The sequence below is a fragment of the Labrus bergylta genome, chromosome 3 (genome assembly GCF_963930695.1).
Source record: "Labrus bergylta chromosome 3, fLabBer1.1, whole genome shotgun sequence".
NCBI classification, from domain to species: Eukaryota; Metazoa; Chordata; class Actinopteri; order Labriformes; family Labridae; genus Labrus; species Labrus bergylta.
The window spans coordinates 29,334,394-29,354,670 of NC_089197.1; the positions used below are offsets into that span (position 1 = coordinate 29,334,394).

At 41.7% G+C, this 20,277-nt stretch overlaps 3 protein-coding genes across 4 annotated transcripts; 2 read left to right on the top strand and 1 right to left on the bottom strand.

The window, feature by feature from the left end:
• The first annotated feature begins 2,777 nt into the window (after positions 1 to 2,777).
• On the top strand, positions 2,778 to 6,999 carry acta1b (actin alpha 1, skeletal muscle b). The gene is made up of 7 exons (XM_020638243.2): positions 2,778 to 2,935; positions 3,831 to 3,967; positions 4,569 to 4,893; positions 5,305 to 5,466; positions 5,909 to 6,100; positions 6,190 to 6,371; positions 6,501 to 6,999. Exons 2-7 carry the CDS (start codon positions 3,839 to 3,841, stop codon positions 6,642 to 6,644), a joined length of 1,134 nt encoding a protein of 377 aa, XP_020493899.1. The 5' UTR covers positions 2,778 to 2,935; positions 3,831 to 3,838; the 3' UTR covers positions 6,645 to 6,999.
• Positions 7,000 to 7,137: 138 nt separating this feature from the next.
• On the top strand, positions 7,138 to 13,709 carry ccsapb (centriole, cilia and spindle-associated protein b). 2 transcript variants are annotated; one of them, XM_065953109.1, is made up of 5 exons: positions 7,138 to 8,131; positions 8,942 to 9,334; positions 9,418 to 9,522; positions 10,613 to 10,827; positions 10,918 to 13,709. In XM_065953109.1, exons 2-5 carry the CDS (start codon positions 8,950 to 8,952, stop codon positions 11,098 to 11,100), a joined length of 888 nt encoding a protein of 295 aa, XP_065809181.1. In that variant the 5' UTR covers positions 7,138 to 8,131; positions 8,942 to 8,949; the 3' UTR covers positions 11,101 to 13,709. The 2 variants fall into 2 exon arrangements, with proteins under 2 accessions (XP_065809181.1, XP_065809182.1); XM_065953110.1 differs by having other exon boundaries at positions 7,138 to 8,024.
• A 151-nt stretch (positions 13,710 to 13,860) lies between these two features.
• On the bottom strand, positions 13,861 to 19,922 carry rab4a (RAB4a, member RAS oncogene family). The gene is made up of 8 exons (XM_020653187.3): positions 19,765 to 19,922; positions 18,833 to 18,913; positions 18,348 to 18,462; positions 18,065 to 18,127; positions 17,784 to 17,938; positions 17,540 to 17,635; positions 17,139 to 17,285; positions 13,861 to 16,236 (listed from the first exon to the last, which is right to left on the bottom strand). Exons 1-7 carry the CDS (start codon positions 19,778 to 19,780, stop codon positions 17,170 to 17,172), a joined length of 642 nt encoding a protein of 213 aa, XP_020508843.1. The 5' UTR covers positions 19,781 to 19,922; the 3' UTR covers positions 13,861 to 16,236; positions 17,139 to 17,169.
• Positions 19,923 to 20,277: the final 355 nt, after the last annotated feature.

A 20,277-nucleotide genomic window follows, 5' to 3' on the forward strand; every position in this document is an offset into this window, starting at 1 on the left:
GAGCTGGCACACCTGGCACTGCTGATCTGAGATTCCTTTTTTAGAAGTCAAGAGTTACAGATTCACTGATAAATTCTGCTCCTGGCCATGTAAAGTTTTTAGTAAAGTATACATTCACCTTTTTTTACAAATCTGTCTACAATCAGAGATAGATTCAGTGTATGATCACCTAACTGCTGGGTTAAAAACATGTAGTGTATCCTATAGAGCACTTTTACCTGCACATTACCATATCCTCAGACTTTCGTCACTGTAACATCTGAGATGGAACACCTAAATCAAATCTCCAAAAGCCTCCTCTGTGTTCTCTCTCCGTCTGTGCATACAGCCCACAGCCACACTTAAAAAGGTAGGACCCTCATGTAGAGCGAGTGTATTGGTTCCAGCATCTGAATGCCGAGGCTTGTTGCTATTCTTACACTATAACACTAGCACTCTCTCCCTCTGTGCTCTCAGGAGATAGAGAGATGTGTGGACTGAAATACAAATCTAACTGGATAGGTAAGACAACTGCATGCTCTGGGAGACAAAAAGTAATAAATGTTCTCCACCTGTCCCCTTTTATTTCACCAGTTAAAATACCGACACACGATAAATATGATATAAAAAAATACTCTACTTGTAAATAAAGCTCTAAAAAAAAAAATCCTCTATGTCCAAAGTGTCTCCTTCAGCTGGCTCCGTCACATTTCTACTGACAAACTGGACTCATTCTTTCTGCCACCTGCTGCCCACAACGGCCTTTCACCTCCCTCTTTCTCCTCCCTGTCCCCAAGAAGTCTCTCCAGGAGACTCCCTCTGCTCTCCTCCCCCCCTCGGCCCCTCTGACCTCCCCTCCTGTCCTGACAACTGCCAGCTCCTTTACATTTTAGGCGTTTCACAGGCCCCTCGGATCCAGAACGGTTCACAACAAGTACATAAAAGTAGCTCTACCTTGCTGTGCAGCCCCTCCACCCCCAATCCCTGCCACAACATCCAAATACACACAGGCACACATGCATACCCTGGATTGTGATGGCAGAATTTGTAGGTTTTCTTCCCTCCTTCTTTTCACCCTATGTTACAAATTGATAATAAGGTTGTATCTCCACAATTTTTAATTTGAAAAGCAAGTGAAGAAATTCAATTCAAAGATCATGAACTGAACTGAACTGTCCTTCAACTTTATTCCCTTGTTTGTCGACACATCCATTTCAAATAAGTGTTCTAGCAAATCATGTGGTTCATTTCCAGCTTCTGGAAAGCCATTTAAAGTTTTCTGAAGATCCAGGTCATGAAAGGCTATACAGTATGTTAACAGAGCTGCTCCCTCAGGAGTCCAGCTTTAGATTATGATATGAGAGCACAATTAAAGATTTGTTCCTTTTTCAATATTTCTTTAACTGCCCTCCTTTTTGCAAATTAAATGATCTGGAAATAAAGCACTTTTCACATTTCTTATAATCCACAATCAACATGTTCCAGATTTAAATCTGTAAAACATTTGTATTGCTTTCTATGTCAGGTTTTTTAAGTATTCATTGCTTTGAACAAGGAATCCCCCTGTTGTCACCAGGTTGCTTTAGAGTTGCCAGATCTGTTCAACTTTTTCTGTGCCTCTGCTCAGTAATTCACCAAATCAAACCTGTGATCTCTGATTTTCTGTAGCTGTTGTCTTGTTCCTCTATACGTCTCCATTCTTACACTTTGAGTGTATCATAAGCTCCTTATCACCTCCTCTTCCACTACTTCTTGTCCTTCATGCCACAACATACAAACGTATACATGTATACACACTGTTTTTTCTCAGTCGTCCATGCACACGTGCACTCGCTCCCCTCCTCCAGTAGAGTTATAATTAATCCAACTGCTCCAGTGACTGAGCAGAGTAGCTCCTGCAGATAGTGTTTCAGCTGTTGGCTGTTTCAGAGCTTCTGTCCTTTTTGGTTCAATTTCTGTCTCAGATCTGTTACATGGCCTGCAAAACTGCAGATTCAGAATAAAAGGAATTGTTTATGGCAATTGATAAAGTTTGCACATGTAGCACAATAAGAAACAGGAATTCAAATTGGCAAAGAACAAGACCTACTCTGCACACTAACCAATAATCCCTATTCACAACAAAAAGTCAAGCACACTAAGAAGTGTGGCAAATAGGCCTCCAGAACTTTACACATGATTTATATTGGCTCAGCTTAATGCAACCTGTCTGCAGCATGTAATGCATCAATTCTAGCCTGGTTCAATTTGATTATGGGATTGTTTTGAATAAACTGATAAAGCACATGTTGCAGCTGTTCACTTTCGTAGCTCTGCTCCTCCAATTTATCCAAAGAGTTGAATTAGGTATTTTATTGATCACCATGATCATCAATTGAATTCTTAATTGACCCTCTCAGACTTCAGTTCAGTTCCTGGTTGACCTGTCAGATGTCAGGCCCTCTCTCTCTCTGAGAGCTAAATCTGTTGAGATGAGGGCAGCATTTTCCCATTTTAAGGCTGGATGAGGCCGACTAGCAGCAAATCTATAACCCTGGTTGGTAGCAACTGGCGTCTCCCCTAGAAAACCCAAGCGGCCCGCGGGCTCCTTATACGGCCCTCTAGGTGGGACCGCGTGGCTCGATGGGAGGTCAAAGCGACAGTTCCATATATGGCGCGCGCTTTCTTCTGGTCGGGAGCGCGCAGCGTCACTCCTGATCCCCTTCTGAATCCTGATGGATGGATCCCCCCTGCGTACCTCCGCAAGGCGCGCCTCCTTGCTGCACCCCCTCCCACTCCTCCTCCTCGGTCTGTCAGCGTCCTAATATGGCAGAGGGCCGGGATGGGGGCCAGTGATGAGGTTTGTGAATGGTGGAGGTTGGGTATATAAGGGGGACCAGCCGAACAGAAGACCGTAGCTGGTTCAGCAACAGCATTGGTTGGGTCTTTCTCTCCGAGCCGCAGACACTCACCTAAGGTAAGACCCTGCTGGGACCTTCCACTCCTGAAGACTCACACCGAGGTCTAGACACCAGAATACGGGCCTTAAGCAAAGCAACACCGCAGCATCTACTGGAGCAGAAGTCAGACAGGACAGCCAAAGACTGGAGGCTCAGGACCAGAATCAACTGCAGGCACCTGGAAAATAGAATAGACTGTAGGGGAGGCCTGAGACTGAGGGAGAGGCGATGGAGATGTAGTTACTAGACTGATAGGTTACAGTGTTTACATCTTTATTATAATGTCTAGGAATTGAGGCCAGATAAATTGGTAGATTAAGCAGATACAGTAGTTTTACTTAGTGACTTAGCATGTTCATAGGTGTGACACTAAATTCGTAAAATGTGCTGATGCAGCAGGATGCAATGCGCCTTTAAACCAATTAGAGCTAGAATGGTTTCCACGAAAGAGCTGATACTGAGACTGAGAGTAGTGAAAGATTTATACCTGACATTTGATCTCTGAATGTGCTTAAGGAATCGTTAAGGTTTGTCCTCAGAATTAAAATAAAACAAGGAACAGGTGATGTCTTGAGACAGATAAGCAGGCAGCTAGCACAAGAAAAAAAATAGTTCACTTTCGTGTTGTCACTTTCAATGTGATTTCATTGTTTTTTACAGGCCTACGCGTCATGCGTAATGGCCCGGTGTAATTGTGCCATGGTTTAGCATACATTTCGCGCAATACTTGGCCCTGCTCATCTTCCTGCTCCAGTAAATGTTCATTTTTTTTAGTTGTTATAATCAGTATAGCTACCTGGTGTGATCTCAGGAGAGAAACAAAGGAGTGAACCAAAGTTTTGTTTTGAAGGCACATACAGCATGTGTCACCATGTGGATCTTGACTGTTTTTCTCCCCCTTCTCTCTAACAGAAGCCAACATGTGTGACGACGAAGAGACTACCGCCCTTGTGTGCGACAACGGCTCCGGCCTGGTCAAGGCTGGCTTTGCCGGAGACGATGCCCCCAGGGCCGTCTTCCCCTCCATCGTTGGTCGCCCTCGTCACCAGGTAAAAAGCGGATAAAATACCCAGAGAACTATGAGAGAGACTAAATGAAAAATAAATAGATGTATTTTACAAGAAAACAATTTGACAATTATTGTCTTACAGCTACCTCAGCCAATATAGTCAAATTTAAGGATTCCAATTCAATATTTGCAAATTTTGATGAATAAATATCTGATTGGCCCGTCCTTAAACAAAATGTGGCCTTACCCCTTTTTAAGCATAGGTATTCTGCTAGTGGAAACAATGTATGTTTAACTGACATTTTCGTATTTTAGTGTCACAATTGTATTGTTTTGGACATTTAACAACAATTCGGCGATAACAGCGTTGCATTATTTTGAGCCATGTTCTTTTGGCTCCCTTTGCCAGCAAAATGTGGCCTTTGACTCTATGAGACTAAATTAGTCACCGATGAACAGTTGCACAATTGCACTGTGTCTGTCTCTGTGACCCACGCTTTTATTTGGCACATTCGCGTAATGGTCAACGTGCCTTCTGCACCACAATGTAAAGACTTTAATCTGGCCAGAAGAAGGTCACCACTGTGTTTGGATTATTTAAAGTAACCTTTCCATCATCTCGCCCTCTCTCCCACCTTCAGGGTGTCATGGTCGGTATGGGTCAGAAGGACTCCTACGTCGGCGACGAGGCCCAGAGCAAGAGAGGTATCCTGACTCTGAAGTACCCCATTGAGCACGGCATCATCACCAACTGGGACGACATGGAGAAGATCTGGCATCACACCTTCTACAACGAGCTTAGAGTTGCCCCCGAGGAGCACCCCACCCTGCTCACTGAGGCCCCCCTGAACCCCAAGGCCAACAGAGAGAAGATGACCCAGATCATGTTTGAGACCTTCAACGTCCCCGCCATGTATGTGGCCATCCAGGCTGTGCTGTCCCTGTACGCTTCCGGCCGTACCACCGGTAAGACTGACAACAACTTACAGCTCCTGCTTACAACGCAGACACAGCTCCCTTAATACTCATTACACACACAGACATACAGACAGAGGCCTTTAATAACACAATACAATGTAACTGTCTTACTGATGACATAGCACCACATACAGTAGTAGTAAATGTAATGTGGTATTAATGCCCCATAGCCCACTTGTTTCCATTTCACGCACAACTTTTACGCACAATCGGCCAACTGTTATGATACTGATACTGTAGGTGCCTTTTTATGACACGTATTACATACACATTCAGTGTATTGGTTAAAAAAAAACATTCAAGTTACCACTTTAGTAACATTTTTACGCACAAATCTGAACAGTTTATGGTCTTTTAGTCGCCTGGACATCACTAAACTCTTATATTTCCTCTCTTCAGGTATTGTGCTGGATGCTGGTGATGGTGTGACCCACAACGTCCCAGTCTATGAGGGTTACGCCCTTCCCCACGCCATCATGCGTCTTGACCTGGCTGGTCGCGATCTGACCGATTACCTGATGAAGATCCTGACTGAGCGTGGCTACTCCTTCGTGACCACCGGTGAGGAACACAGCCTCATACTCAAAGAATAAAGAAGGACAGCATCCGCATTTTGACCTTACATATTAAAAACTAAAACAAAAAAAAATACTTTAACTGTATTTTTAGATACATTTTCTGTACATATCTAAATTTTACAACAACAACACAAATATCTTTACGTACCATTTAATGTAAGCTGGCCTTATTGGACACAACTTGTGTGCGCCCTGTGCCAGTCATTGCGAACTAAAATTTTGCACACACTCATTTCTTATTGTAATGTATTAATGTTCACAGTCAGAATTTGACGCGGCCACGTGCTAAAGCAAGTGAAATGATCAGTTTTTCAGCCTAAGACATTTCTGTTACTCAGAGTAGTGGTTTAGACTGTCGTTACGCACACGTGTTTGAGGTCTTCTTGCCACTTTGATTAACATAACATCAACTTGTCTCTCCACAGCCGAGCGTGAGATCGTGCGCGACATCAAGGAGAAGCTGTGCTATGTGGCTCTGGACTTCGAGAACGAGATGGCCACCGCTGCCTCCTCCTCCTCTCTGGAGAAGAGCTACGAGCTTCCCGACGGTCAGGTCATCACCATCGGTAACGAGAGGTTCCGTTGCCCCGAGACCCTCTTCCAGCCTTCCTTCATTGGTGAGTCACTTAATTATTTATACTCTCTGATTAAAAACAGGAAATACTTCTCGTCCCCCTCTTAACACTTGTTCCTCTCACCTGACCAGGTATGGAGTCTGCTGGCATTCATGAGACTGCCTACAACAGCATCATGAAGTGCGACATTGACATCCGTAAGGATCTGTACGCCAACAATGTGCTCTCCGGTGGTACCACCATGTACCCTGGTATTGCTGACCGTATGCAGAAGGAAATCACTGCCCTGGCCCCCAGCACCATGAAGATCAAGGTAAATATAATAACAACAAAACATCTATTTATTATTGAATTTATTGAAGCTTATTTACGCACATTTGCGCAACATAAGTCTACTCCTGGCACTTGACTGATCCTTTCTCTCCCCTCCCCTCTTCTACAGATCATTGCTCCCCCCGAGAGGAAGTACTCCGTCTGGATCGGTGGCTCCATCCTGGCTTCCCTGTCCACCTTCCAGCAGATGTGGATCTCCAAGCAGGAGTACGACGAGGCAGGCCCCAGCATTGTCCACAGGAAGTGCTTCTAAATCATCAATCTTCTTCTCCAGCTTCTCCATCATCTCCATCCTTGACACCACCAGCTATCTGGAGATCATGCGAGAAGGAGGATCGACCTCTGCGGCACAGCAACACTCTGCTGTCAATGGACTTTCTGTCTGCGCTATTGACATTCTTATGCATTTTTCATCTTTTTAAATCTGCATATTTTTAAAACGCTGTCTGTTGTCTGTGTTGCACGGAGAGAGGCTGTGAAAACAACACTGAACCATGCATCCATCCAAAAAACTTTAATAAAAAAATTAAGAACAACATGTTGCCCAACACATGTGAATGTTAAGTGTATATACATATTGATAATTTATTAAAGTCCATTATTTGGTATTTGGACCCCGGTCTTGTTCTTCTATCAGAGGGAGGGAGGGGGACAGGATGAATAAACAATAGAAAAATGCAGATGATTTCTGCCATTAAAAGGGTTCCATTTGCATAATGCACACTCGTGGGATTTAATATTTAGGAATTTCAGTAAGAATTAAATGAAGATTAAACTGTAATCATCACGACAAAAAAACAAATCTAAAAGACTTAGCTGACTGACAGATAAAGGTAGCCAACTGCATGACATAACATAGCAATCATGGCTCAGTAGCCGGAGGAGTTCATAGGGGTCGTATTGGCACGGCACCGTGGAGCACTGAAGGCTATGAGGGAGGGAGACAGGGTGCCACTCTCTGGTTGGGGGCTGCTTGGGTGACAGAGGCAGGAAAAGACACGCCTCTCTGACAGTCCGAGTTTGACTCGCCAGGAATGTGCCCGTGCAGCAGCAGCTCCGCTTTAGAACGGGCGGATCAGTGGCATGGGACACCTGACACCCGGGTTTGAATCCTGTTAGGCTGCCTGCCTTGTGCGTCTTTACGCGCATCTCCGACCCCCCGGACCATCTATAGACAAAACCGGACCTCTGTGCCTACAGTGGTTCCTACCTTATATGCATAGAAGGCCGGGCAGGTTATCAGGGTGTGGGCTTAAAGCACAAAGCAGTGCGCTGGGCACGTCCAGAGCGCGCACCACCCATCATCACCCGATCGTACCTGCGGGTCTTACCTAATAAGACATTACTCAAATGACTCTCATCAGGCAAAAAGCAACTCAAGGCCTTATGTGTTTAAATGTCTAAAAACATTAATCAAATCGTATTTTCATTCTCTTTCACCGTTTGATAGAAACCATTATCAATCCCGACCGCATTCCTGCCCGGGCCACCTGTTGTTGCGGGGTGTGTTTGGCTTTTTAAAAACGTCCTCAAGCGGGCGGAGCTAAAACACGCAGCCTGTGATTACAGCCAACAGCAGCGGCGTCAACGCCATCTGTTCTCCGGCGCTTCTTCCGTGAAATCCGACCCCAGTGTAAGTATATTTACTGTACACAAAATTAGACTCTTACCGCCCTGAATCACTGCTGCTGTCAGGCACTGTGCACCGCTGTACGATAGATGAGAGACCAATCATTGTCGGTGAGGTTTTTACGTTCACGCTATATGTGCAAGCGATGACAGACGATTATCTGCACCCCGTACTACCCTGAACGACCATCTATTATCAACACAGACACGTTCACCATGATAGTTAAAAGTGGGGGTGAAGATCAGATTACTTGATTAACCGAGATATTTACGCCTTGTTATTGTAATGGCTCCTGATTCAGTCTATGATGATTATATTTCAGCGGATTTTTTTAATAGAAATAGAAAGTCATCCTTTGTCATCGGTGAGGTAAAGGGTCGTCACAGGTCGAGAAAAAGGCGATTAAGAATGTTTACATACAGTGCACCAGCTGACCTTTAATTTGTAGTACTCGGTACGTTAAGAGCGCTGTAACCAATCAGAGTTAGCGACGCCTGTTACGTCATCACGCTCGGCCGTTACTACGTAGGCCTATTTACTGTACCCGTATTTATTTTATAACAGCACAACATAGAGTGAATTAACCAACCAGATGTCCCAGTTTTACATTTTTAATTTATTTTAATTTATTTTTAATTTATTCTTTTATTTTATTCTTTTACCTCAGCCAAAAGAGGCTGACTGGAGGAATGATAAAAGAGAAGTAGGCGGGTTCTTTACTATCTGCTCTGCCATTGGCTTCGACTGTCCTCACGTTATGGTTTAAATGTCTGGCGGTGATACCAAACGACTTTTAACTTCGTGAGAGGAAATTCACCTTCGCGTAGGCTTTGTTTAGACTTATAAAATACTGTTTTAATAGAACTGTTTTGCTTGTTCAACACCGCTGGATTTTCCAAAGGTTTGATTTGTTTCCAAAGGGACAAAGATGGTGATGAAGAAGATCCGGTCGGAGTATATGAAAAAGTTCAAAGACCCCAAATGGGAGACCTACACCAAGTGTTATGAGGAGATGCTGAAGTACAGGTTGACCCGCAGGCTGCTGGAGCACACACACAACCCCTGGTTTTGGGCTGGCTCCGAAAGTGATTCTGATTCCGGAGGAAGAAGCCCCCCTCCTCCTCCTCCTCCTCCTCCTCCTCTTCTTCTTCCTTCTGCCATCAAGGAGCTGGTACAGCCTCGGACCAGCAGGGACCATGCAACGGCTGAGCTGGAGGAGTGTGAGGGGGCGAGGAAGAGCAGAGAGCAGATCAGAATCACAGAGTCTGTTCCCAGACTGCCCCTTCAAGAGGGAGAGGAGTCTGCAGAACATGGTACAAAAAAAGAAACAGATGGATATACTGTGATGTACGCATGTTACTCTACTGTTATTCATTATGCCTTTCACTGCTCCCAGGCTCACAGCTCGAAGGTGTCAAGGAGACAAGAGTATCAGAGGAGGAGAAAGCCAGCAGTCAAGGGAGTCAACAGAAGAAGCTCCCTCACAGGGGACAAAACAGAGGTAATGTAAATATAGTGTGCATCCTTCTGTGCTTTGCACATATACATGTAGATCTCGAGGTGGAGTCAAAATGATGGTTAAAACAAAAGACAGAAATATTTCTATGAGGACAGCGGTGCAGGTCTTTGTCAAATTAAGAGGAAAAACAAAAACATAGTGTAGCAAAAAGTTTCAGATGAGGAAGGTATCATATTTATTTAAACAAATCTAGATATTTTTTTAAACTATTGTCCAACACAACTTCAATCCTTTTAAATTCCTGCTAATGTTTTAGAGGAGAGGTTTGCACATCCAACTTTCTCATAGGTGCTTAGGATGTCAAACTATAGCCTTGAAAAGAGAAAATCTCTTGCTCAGCATCACCATTCATTATTAGAATGACAAAAAAAAACAATGTTTTGGTCTCTCGGGACATTCCTCAAGTGTAGGAATCTGAGCAACACCAAGGATCAGAAGGGGTTCTTAGACATGTTTTTCTGTTTCGACTCATGCAGATGAACAATTAAAGCAAATATTGAGGCAAAACGAGATCCATCATAAACATGATACATTCTGAAAGTCTTTTCAAAAGTAATCATGTAGACGTGTCACCTAATATCATAAAAAGGTAAATGACTGCACAACTATGTTCCACACATGAAAATATTGACTGTTGTTCACCGTTCTTTTTCAAATAAAGTGCTAAAGAGTCACCATATATTGATTTATAATGTTCAGTAACACTTGATTGCTCAGCCTATTATTTAATGTTTTTACCTTTAACCTCTATTATTGTGTTGTGTCACTTGTCACTTGTGCCTTTGTATTTGTATTTTATTTGTAATTTGTCTTTCTCTTACCTGCCTACGGACAACAGATGGAAACTAGCACTTCTGCTATAATCTGGCATTTTTACAGATGTAATTGTTACAGCTGTTCATTAATATGCACTGTCCCTAACAAATAAAAAAATGTTTGCACAAATAAATGTTTTTTTAGTATCACACAGAAATCATTTTGTAGCAGCTTTAGCAAACATTCAGCCCTTTTGATGTTTCGGTGTATCTTGGTGTTTTATGTTGATTAACCTTTTTGTCTTTGGTCTTTGTAGTGAACGACACAGGAGGACGACAACAGAGTAAATCCTCCAAAACCCAAAAGCAAGCTTGGCGCTCACAGCGCGTGAGGCCTGCACAACCACAGCCGCCTGAGGGGGACAGTAAGGAGTCCAAACATCCTTTTGCTTTGTATGGCTCAGGAGAGAAGGATGCAGACATGGCAGCCCGGAAGACCCACAATGTCATCCCTGCAGCTTCCACTACTGAGGTCAATCTCCCTCAGATGTTCTTAAGAAGTGTGTGTGACAGGCTGTGTTGTGACAACACAAGTTAAAAGTGTCTTTTCTTCTACCGGTAGATCCATGACTCTGCACTACGCGCCAAGACAAGACGGGAAGTGGAGCGACAGATCCAGACCCAGAGGGCAGAGCGTCGGAGATCAAAATCAGCCGATCTGAACAAGGCCAGAAAGTTGGTTCAACCAGAATACAACCCCTGGCTCACTGAGTACATGCGCTGCTTCTCTGCTCGCTCTCGATAAGACACACACACACACACACACACACACACACACACACACACACACACACACACACACACACACACACACACACACACACACACGTGCTAGCAGAAGTACATTAGGGTGATGACAGGATCAAATAGAGAAATAAAGCCATTAATGCCTACAAACCCTGACGTTTAAATACTCAGAGATGTAAAATAGAGGGTGGGATAGATCACTACTGACACCCTCAATGTTTTATATTCAAACTATTTAAATATATATAGTAAGAAACACTTTACAGGGTAGAAGAGACTCTCTAAAGAAATGGTTTGATAAGTAAAAGTACCATTAATGGATACATCCAGCGTGTACTATTTGATAAGAGATACAACTGTATTGTACAGACAGACTAAAAGCCCCTTTAAACGCAGCCTATATAATATGCTTTAAACAGGGATATCAAAGCACAATGGACTCAGGGTAGGGAAGGCCTCAGCTGCCTTCTGAAAAAACACCTGAGATAAAATGTGAGAATGGAAAAGACACTTATTGTATACACATGTAAGAAATGAACACGCCCATTCGAATAGTTTGTATTCTTACAGCTTTTTGTCTGTAGTCGCTTTGTTGTTTGTAGTGCGAAGCATGGATTGACATTCAGATATGTTTAAGAATTGTAATGCTTTTGATCTGATCAGATCTCTTGGTGCTGTGATGTGGCTCTTGTGGATGTGCAGCGGTTTCTGTGCTCACTTGAGTTGGTCTAGAAAGATGAGGATACACACATCCAGGAGGATACTTTTATCTGTTACCGACTGTAAAAAAGCTTTTGTATTTTTCCCTTTGATGCGTGTGTGATCAATAATGCTGGTGCTATCACAGTATGTAAATACAAACAGCGTGCGACTCTTTAAGCCGCTGGGTGCTGTACATACTGCAGGACTTAAGTTATACACTTACACCTCATGGATATTTTTTGTAAACCACGTGATGTCATGTTAAAATGATATGCAGCCAATTAAAGGCAGGGTTTGTTATTTCCTCCAGATACTTTTTAGGATTTTGGTTGAAATTTTCTTAAGGTCCTGAAAGAAATTAATAATTCATGTGCTCTAAAAAAAAAAAGGAACAAAGTAAATCTGTCAGCTTGTAAAAACTTTGACCAATGTCTGCCACAAGGTACTAATCTGATGAACCAATCACACGCCTCGCTGTCTCCTTGCTCGTTCTCTACCCCTTCCCCACACTCAAAGCGCATCATCGATGACAGAGTTTATTCTGACAGTTTACTTACTGCTGAATGAGACATGTGACAATGTGGTTTCTATGGTTTTATTTCTACACAATGCAAGAGGGGAGCTGAGGTCAGCTTCTGGAGCAACGGCGCTCGTGCATGTAAGTGAGGGGCCGTGGCTTTTGAGCGAGCACAGATGGGGAGGGGGGTGAGTGCAGACGGGGCACTGAGGGAATGCTACTTTCAAAATCATGCTAGTTTTCCAAAAATGACCAACCCTGCCTTTAACGTTGTCTTCAAAGTGTAGCTATCAAAGGTTCATCATTAAAGCCAAATCTTTTACTATTTATTCTAAATGTGCTCGTGATCCAACAGTGGAACCATTATAATGGAAATATATAAGAGGAATACTTTATGCTGATATTGAGAGCATACGCGCTAAAGCTTGACCAAAATAAAGAGCACTTTGAAGATAACTACATTTTCTGATATCAATATTATAATATTTGGCCTGGTATATATATATAATATATAAAAGCTTTGTGTATTCAGTCATCTGTTGAATATTATTTTTGTGTGAATGTGTTTAGAATCAGACACAGGAAGAAACAGACTGAAGTAATGTAATCAATCTGATGTTTTTGAAGACTTTTTTTGAATCGTCAAAACGATAAATCCGGCTGGTGTAGAAGTCCTTGTGTCTGCATTCATGATCAACTCAGCAGTGCCATAAAACCTTAAACAGTTGTTTCCCGCTCTTGCAGCTGGGCTGGATGTAATGTTGTTGTGAAAATGTGCAAGGAAAGGGGTGAAAGAAAAAGGAGGCCTCTGCTTGAAAATGAATCTATGTTTTTTATTTCAATAATTGTGTTTTGTTGATGCAACTCTTGTTTCAGTATTACTTTAGTTTTTCAAAGTTGACGTTTTGTTGCACTAGAGTTTTGACATCAGTCATTAAAGTTGTGCAATATGAGGAAACTGAAGAGGCATTTCAGCTCGTGTTTTTTTTTTTTTTTCACTTTGATGAACCGGACAATCTCTTAGAGCAGGAAAACAGGTTAGTGTATTCCTTTAGTCAGTTAGAGCAAGTTGTATAGTGAAGATCTTTTTAATGCTGTAGAGAGTTTTGGCTCTATTCTTTACATTCTAAACATTCAGTAATGTGTAGTGGACTTTAACGTCTTTGACTAGCATTGTTACATCCCAAATGATCCACTCGATCATTTTAACCTGCGGTGATGGAGAAAAAGAAATAGATAACATGGTGGGTCTATTAATCATTCGACTGATCATTGTTATCTTTTCGATTGTCTTATTTGAGGCTCTGTGTGCACATGTGATGTTGATCAGAAGAAGAGAGGTTGAAATGCTAAATTCTAAAGCTGTTAATAAATCACTTTACAGCCTGTTGCTTTGTTTTTGATTTTGTTTCTCGGACACATGATTTAGGGAATGTCTTAGAAGTTGGATCCCTTTAAACAAAGACAGTGATCATACCAAGCGGTGCCTCCAACAACCTCGGTCATACCAATAAAAGACACTTTTCAAACACAAACATGTATCTGTAGAATTTGTTTTATTCTAAAAACATATGCTTTAATCATACTCAATAAATTAAAAATCCATGATATTCATAATGACAAGAGAAAACCAGACATACATCAATATAAACAGAGGACGTAAACACAAGACAGCCACCTGACATGTAACAGCCAGAGCCCCTTTCGACCTCTCACTTTCAATCTGATGTGAAAAGCTTCTGAAGACTGACGTGTGCTTCAATGAAAAGATGAATTCAGAATTTTATGAGGCAGAGGGAGTAAAAACATTAACGGCATGTCATGTTTCATTCAAGCACTGCACAACACAACCTTTAATGTCATTTTTACCATGAATGATTCAAACTGATTCAAACTGAGGACATCGAGGATCTTTAAAGAAAAAAAAAATACAAACACACATCAGATCGTTTCATACAGTCGCTAAAACTTGAAATGCATACAGTTGGTATTACACCACAGTCACTGAGGTACTTGTGTAAACAGGCGACATTTAGAAATGTAAGACCAGAGTCATGACTGGAAACTCCCTCAGATAAAGAAGTGTGTCCCACTGTCAGATCAATCATTTAACTGAAGCTTCATGTGTCGACTAAAAAACCATACATATCTCTCACACTGCTTTCAAATGAAATCCAAATGTATGCTCTGAATATATTTCAGGTTGCCTCTGTTTGTCAGTTTTTTTTTAATCTATGGGCTTAAACAATGATGACACAGCATTTTCTCACATTAATGTAATAGTCCATAATGTAATCCACATAATCTTGTGTCATTTACAAATAAACATCATTGCAGCAAACGGTACAGCCCATCCGAACTGCTCACACATCACCAGTGTATAGTAGCTTTACATGATAAGAATACAATGGAGCATGAAACAGACGCTGGATATGAGTTCTACTTTAATATACATATAATATCTCTTGAAAATGAAATACTCTGTTTGAGAAAACATGCGTCAATCTCTATATACAGAAAAAACACTGTACAGTGTGTAGGGTGCTGTGGGGTGGACAGGTGGGTTGAGGTGCAGGCAAGTAACAGAGAGGATGGTTGCATGTTAAGAATAAAAGAAAGAAAGGGATGGAGGTGGAGGAGTGCAGTGTGTTAAGTGTAACTTTGCATCTGCTCGCCTGGGCTCACTTTACATGGAGAGAAAGTGCGTAAAAAAAAAAAAAGAGGAATGATTTAAGCAAACAGGGAGTGCAAAATGTGAGGGTGGTCTGTACTATGAGTGTTGTACATGTGATGGGAAAATCAGCTCACTGACTGATGCTTCAGGGGTTTAAAACATGAAGGTGGTTAACTTGTCAACAATTTGGGATAATTGTATTCCAAAGCTTTAGCTGAGGTCTAGCTAGAGCCTGGAGGCTATTTGCTTAGCTTTGCATAAGCTTCCATGAATCTGCTATCTGCTGATTTAGCAAATGAAGGTGTTCACTTTAAAACACAGGGTGTCTACAATAAAGTCTACAATCACACTCAATGTGGGAGCATTCAAACAAAACAGAGATGATGATAACTCACAGTTCCTGTTGTCATGGAGGAAGGACGTACAACTTTGTGAAAGCTTTCTATTGGATTCTTCTCATTAACTAGTAACTTCTAATCAACTATAACTCATTGGATTACTAAAAACCTCAGAGTGCATGCGCCATAAACCTTTTATGTAACTTTGAAGGATATGACAAGATTTCTGAAGATTACCGACAAACATCATTTGATCTTTGTTCGGTTCGATATCGGCAGTAAAAGACATATTGGATTAAAACTATTTTGATTTCATGGTAACTTCACAGATGAGAAGAAAAGGGAGATGGCATGACTCCCTCCAAGATCCAAAAATAATCTGGTGAAACCTTTATACCAAACTAATGAGCCGGAGTGATCTTGTTTGCCTAATTTGACAAAGAAAGAGAGCAAACTTTCCAAACGGTTGGTAATAGGGACAAGTTGGTGCTGTTCCACATGAGAAAACAAGAATGGACTTTGGTATGACGTTAGCAGGGGTACGTGCAGGATAAAAGACATGTTACATACATGTTAGTAGTTCACTTCCTGATTGGAGGGCTTGTAGAGGGTTTGGTCCAATCGTGGAACAGAATGTTGGAAGGTGGGCTGCCCGTGGTTACGATGGAGATGCTCAGAGTTCTGAGGAGGGGGTTAAAGTTGGGGAGTCTGTTTGGCTCTTTGCAGGTGAAGCTGTGACAACAAGGGTTCAGAAGGCGCTGAAGATTGTGAAGATTTGGTGTAAAGGCCAAATCGAGGGTCGGAGAGGAGTCACCAGAACAGCCACCTGAACCCTGGACTGTGAGGGTCCCCCCACACCCCGAGGCTGATCCCCTTCTGGTCTTCACAAACCTGTCTGAAACACTAAGCACACACGGGGATAAAACAGAGTAACATGGTCACACAACTGTAATAAAGGGAACAAAGCGGAATCACAAAACTAATCGTTTATTCTGATCACTATTAAGGGAAGTGAGCAGAATTATGACCTACCTCTTCCTGTTTGAAAGTAAAATGCTCATTGAAAGACTGATTTTAAATAGAATTAACTTCAGTAAAAGAATAAGTCCAGTGATGATCATTTTTGATTGTTAACAAATAAAAAATAAAAGTAACCACAGTCTGATATAAACCTCCTATAAACGTCCTGCAGTGTGAGACCTCCAACACAGAAACCTAATTGCTTTACTAACTATTAAAGTAAAATAATCATGGTCACATAATGGACTCTTTGGACTCTTGAATGTTGAAGGATTGATGTCTCCAAAAGGAATACTGATGATAGAAGTAAAAAAAATGGGGAAAGTTGGATGACATTTTTATGTTTGTATGTTTGCATGTCTGTTGTGTGTTTCTAAACTTTGCTTTGTATTTTATGTCTTTGTATTATGTTTTATGTCTATTTTGAATCGTTTGTATTGTCTTATCTAGACCCTGAGTCTGTAATACAGTTTTGATTGATTAATTAATTGTTGACAATGATTTTTTTTTTTTTTTTAATCATCAGCCTCTTTATCTTTGAAGTTTAAACCAAGCAGCAAATGTGTGGTTCTTACTGAACACATTCTCTACATGTGAATCAAACTGAGGTTTGTAAATCACGACATGACTGACGGGTGTGTGGAGAACAAACAGCGTCTGAGTGCTGCTGATGCACGGCGCTGAGAGCAACGAGCAGAATGTCAAGTGGCTCTACAGGCAGCCAGAGAGCTCTGACAATCTGAATGAAAAAGACGACAGCAAAAGAGACACACTGGTCATTTCACCTTTGTCTGTGTATGATACTGAGCGCCTCCACTAGCAGCCACACTCCTGGGTGCCCTGTGGCTGAGCACGGCGAGGAGAACGGAGCTGTCGTAACGCAGCGTCCCCATATTGGATACCTGAACCCATCCTCTCTGGATCCAGTTCACCTGAAAGAGACAGACAGGGGGGAGGGGCAGAAGCATGATGGTAAGGGATTTTGAGAAGAACTGTTTTCTAACACAAGAACAGAATGCAGATCATAAACAGTACATTGGCTGCCAGTTGTTTCTCTTGTTGAGTCCCTGCTGGAATTATGGGCAGGTACAAAGTTTAAGTCCTTAAATCATGGAGATTTGTTTCTGGCTTTCACTTGGAAAAAGTCTATGATGTAACGGTTATGGGTGAGGAATGGGGTTCCTACCTGACTCTATCTTGTTGAGGATTTTGCGAGCACACTGCACAAAGGCCTCTTCAACGTTCTCCCCTGTCAGAGCGCTGGTCTCCAGGAACATCAGCTCTGACAAATACAAACACACACTCCTTTGTAAAAAATAAACAACACAATCAATTGACCCAGCAGTGTAATTCTTAGCAGAACCGATTAAAATGCAATTCTCTCTGAAATGTTTTTTTCCCCCCACTAAATCCCACACTGCAGATCCTACCGTTCTCCTGTGCGAAGCGTGACGCCTCCAGGAATGTGACCTCCCTATCAGCGTCCAGGTCCTTCTTGTTTCCACACAAGATTATGACAATGTTCTGACTGGCAAGCATCCGGGCATCGCTCAGCCATGTGGTCAGAGCGTTGTATGTCTCTCGACTGCAGTGAGTGGAGAAAGAGAGGCAGCAGGAAGAGACGCGTAGAAGAAGTGGAGAGTTGCATAAATACAAAAAAAGCTTTGATGATGATGATTCTGAACTTATGTTTTGTGATTGGAGGATGTACCTGGTAATGTCATACACCAGCAGGGCACCTGCTGCTCCTCTGTAGTAACTCCTGGTCACAGACCTGACACACACACACACACACAAATCATGCCAATCTGGATCACTACACTAGTTTTACAAATTCCAGGTTTCAATTTTCCTAATATGAATTTATGATTTTGAAATATTTTGAAAATATGCTGAACATGTCTTTGGCAAGTCAAATTGTCCACCAAAAACATGTTTTTATTAGATCTCCATAAAACTGAACTGTAGAGAAGAAAGTAGGAATTGTTCTTTACCTGAACCGTTCTTGTCCTGCTGTGTCCCAAATCTGAAGTTTGACCATTTTGTTGACCACGTTGATGATCTTGGAGCCAAACTCCACTCCAATCGTGTGGTTGGATTCATCTTTGACTGGAAAACAGAAAACAGAAAAGTGATGTAGCAATATTATCAAATAACTGCTATACATCATGGCTTACCCTGCAGCATGTCTTCTTAGGAAGGAAAATGCACAGCACAAGACATGAATTATTAATATCCACACATTACACATACCTAGAGGCAGATCGTTGTCTCAGACCTACGTTGAATATGCCTAAAAGGTGTTGATTACTCACAAACACTCTGTGCATTGTGCTTCACACATGAACATGATGTCAGCATTTGTCGGTGCAGACTTTGTCTTATCCTAAAACTCTTAGACATCACATTACAAGTCTGAGCAGATATCAAACCCACCAAGAGCAAGGGATGAATGGTGTGTTGCATCTTTCTGACTTACATCTCTTCTCTATGAACTGGTGCAGCAGACAGGATTTGCCTGTTCCAGCGTTCCCAATCACCAGGAACTTAAACAGGAAATCTAAGATGGGAAATCAGGAACAATGAAGAATACATACACAGCACAGAATAAGATTTGGCTATTGATACAAAAACAAAGACATGAGCTTAACTAACAGACAAAAGACAAGGTTATTATAGGTGAGGGATCATTTAATTTAGCTGATATCGATCAAGAAAAGGCAGTACATAAATATCACAGTTATGTTTGATATCATGGTAATGGAAATGGTTTCAGCATTATATTGTTTATAATGTTAAAATGTTAATTTTTAATGTAAAATGTTCTGCTTAGTCCATATCTTGGTCACAGTTACATTTACAAGGAATGTTGTAACTTTGGTTATATCATTTGTACTTGATTGATCTGATACAGGCAATTTATCTTGATGCATACAGTTAAGCAGCTGTTGTGATCTACATGAAGCTCATTCTGTGGCATGTAGCAATTAGATTTTATACAAAAACAAACAAACTGTACATTGACATTGAGTAGTATACCAGCTTCAGCCTAAAGCCATGATCAATATAGTATTAAATCATCATTGAGGTATGTCTGGTGACTTCACAGAAACATAAACAGATCTTCAGCTCTATCATCCGCAGCCCTGTGTCAGCTTCCTGTCCGCTAACCTCAGTGAGCATCACAAACCAACAAACTCGACACATTTGGTCCCAAATGAACTCTACTACATGAGCTCTAAGGTAATACCAACGCTGACATGGCATTTTCTAAGGCCACCAGCCATTACCAAAGGCTCAGTTAGCCTGCCAGCTATCTATTTACGATGGGAGAAATGTCTCTCGGCACACCTGCCTCCTCTCATCGTTTGTGGCTACATGAAGATGGAGAAGGGGGAACAGGCTCCTTACCGTATGACTCCGACATCGCCAGCCTGGCGCTCTGACAGCAAAGAGGAGAAAGGGGAGGAAAACTATTTGACAGATGGATAGCTAGCTAAGTACAGGAAAATATTCCTGTTGGTGGTTTCCGCGGACTACAGCTGATTTTGCCATCCGACTTCCCGTACGTGGTTTGTGTCTTCAAAATAAAAGCCACATCAAACGAGCAAAACACAGTGTTTCTTTCTTTTTTTATTTTCTTAAATACTTTATTGCAGGCTGTTTTACTACATTACAAATTGTCTTATTTCATCACATATTTTGTTCATCCTGGCACATTTTTATAAATATATTTTTTTAACATACAAGAATACATACAACATGAAATAAAATAAAAAATCCAAAGAAAAGGTACAAAGAGAAAAAAGATAATTAAAGAGAAAAAAGGTAATTGACATTGCAATAACAATAACATTGCAGAGTTTCAAGGTGACCACAAGGTGGTGCTGATTTACAAGATTAAAGTATGTTAGCTTTCTGAAA

Bases quoted from the DNA above. Each gene is read 5' to 3' on its own strand.
- acta1b (XM_020638243.2), top strand. From the start codon at position 3,839: ATGTGTGACGACGAAGAGACTACCGCCCTTGTGTGCGACAACGGCTCC. The intron at 3,968-4,568 runs GTAAAAAGCGGA...TCCCACCTTCAG, and splicing joins TTGGTCGCCCTCGTCACCAG to GGTGTCATGGTCGGTATGGG. The intron at 6,372-6,500 runs GTAAATATAATA...CCTCTTCTACAG, and splicing joins CCAGCACCATGAAGATCAAG to ATCATTGCTCCCCCCGAGAG.
- rab4a (XM_020653187.3), bottom strand. The intron at 17,939-18,064 runs GTACATCCTCCA...CACTCACTGCAG, and splicing joins CTGGTGTATGACATTACCAG to TCGAGAGACATACAACGCTC. The intron at 17,286-17,539 runs GTAGGAACCCCA...TGTCTCTTTCAG, and splicing joins CCTCAACAAGATAGAGTCAG to GTGAACTGGATCCAGAGAGG.
- ccsapb (XM_065953109.1), top strand. From the start codon at position 8,950: ATGGTGATGAAGAAGATCCGGTCGGAGTATATGAAAAAGTTCAAAGAC. The intron at 9,335-9,417 runs GTACAAAAAAAG...CACTGCTCCCAG, and splicing joins AGAGGAGTCTGCAGAACATG to GCTCACAGCTCGAAGGTGTC. The intron at 9,523-10,612 runs GTAATGTAAATA...TGGTCTTTGTAG, and splicing joins TCACAGGGGACAAAACAGAG to TGAACGACACAGGAGGACGA.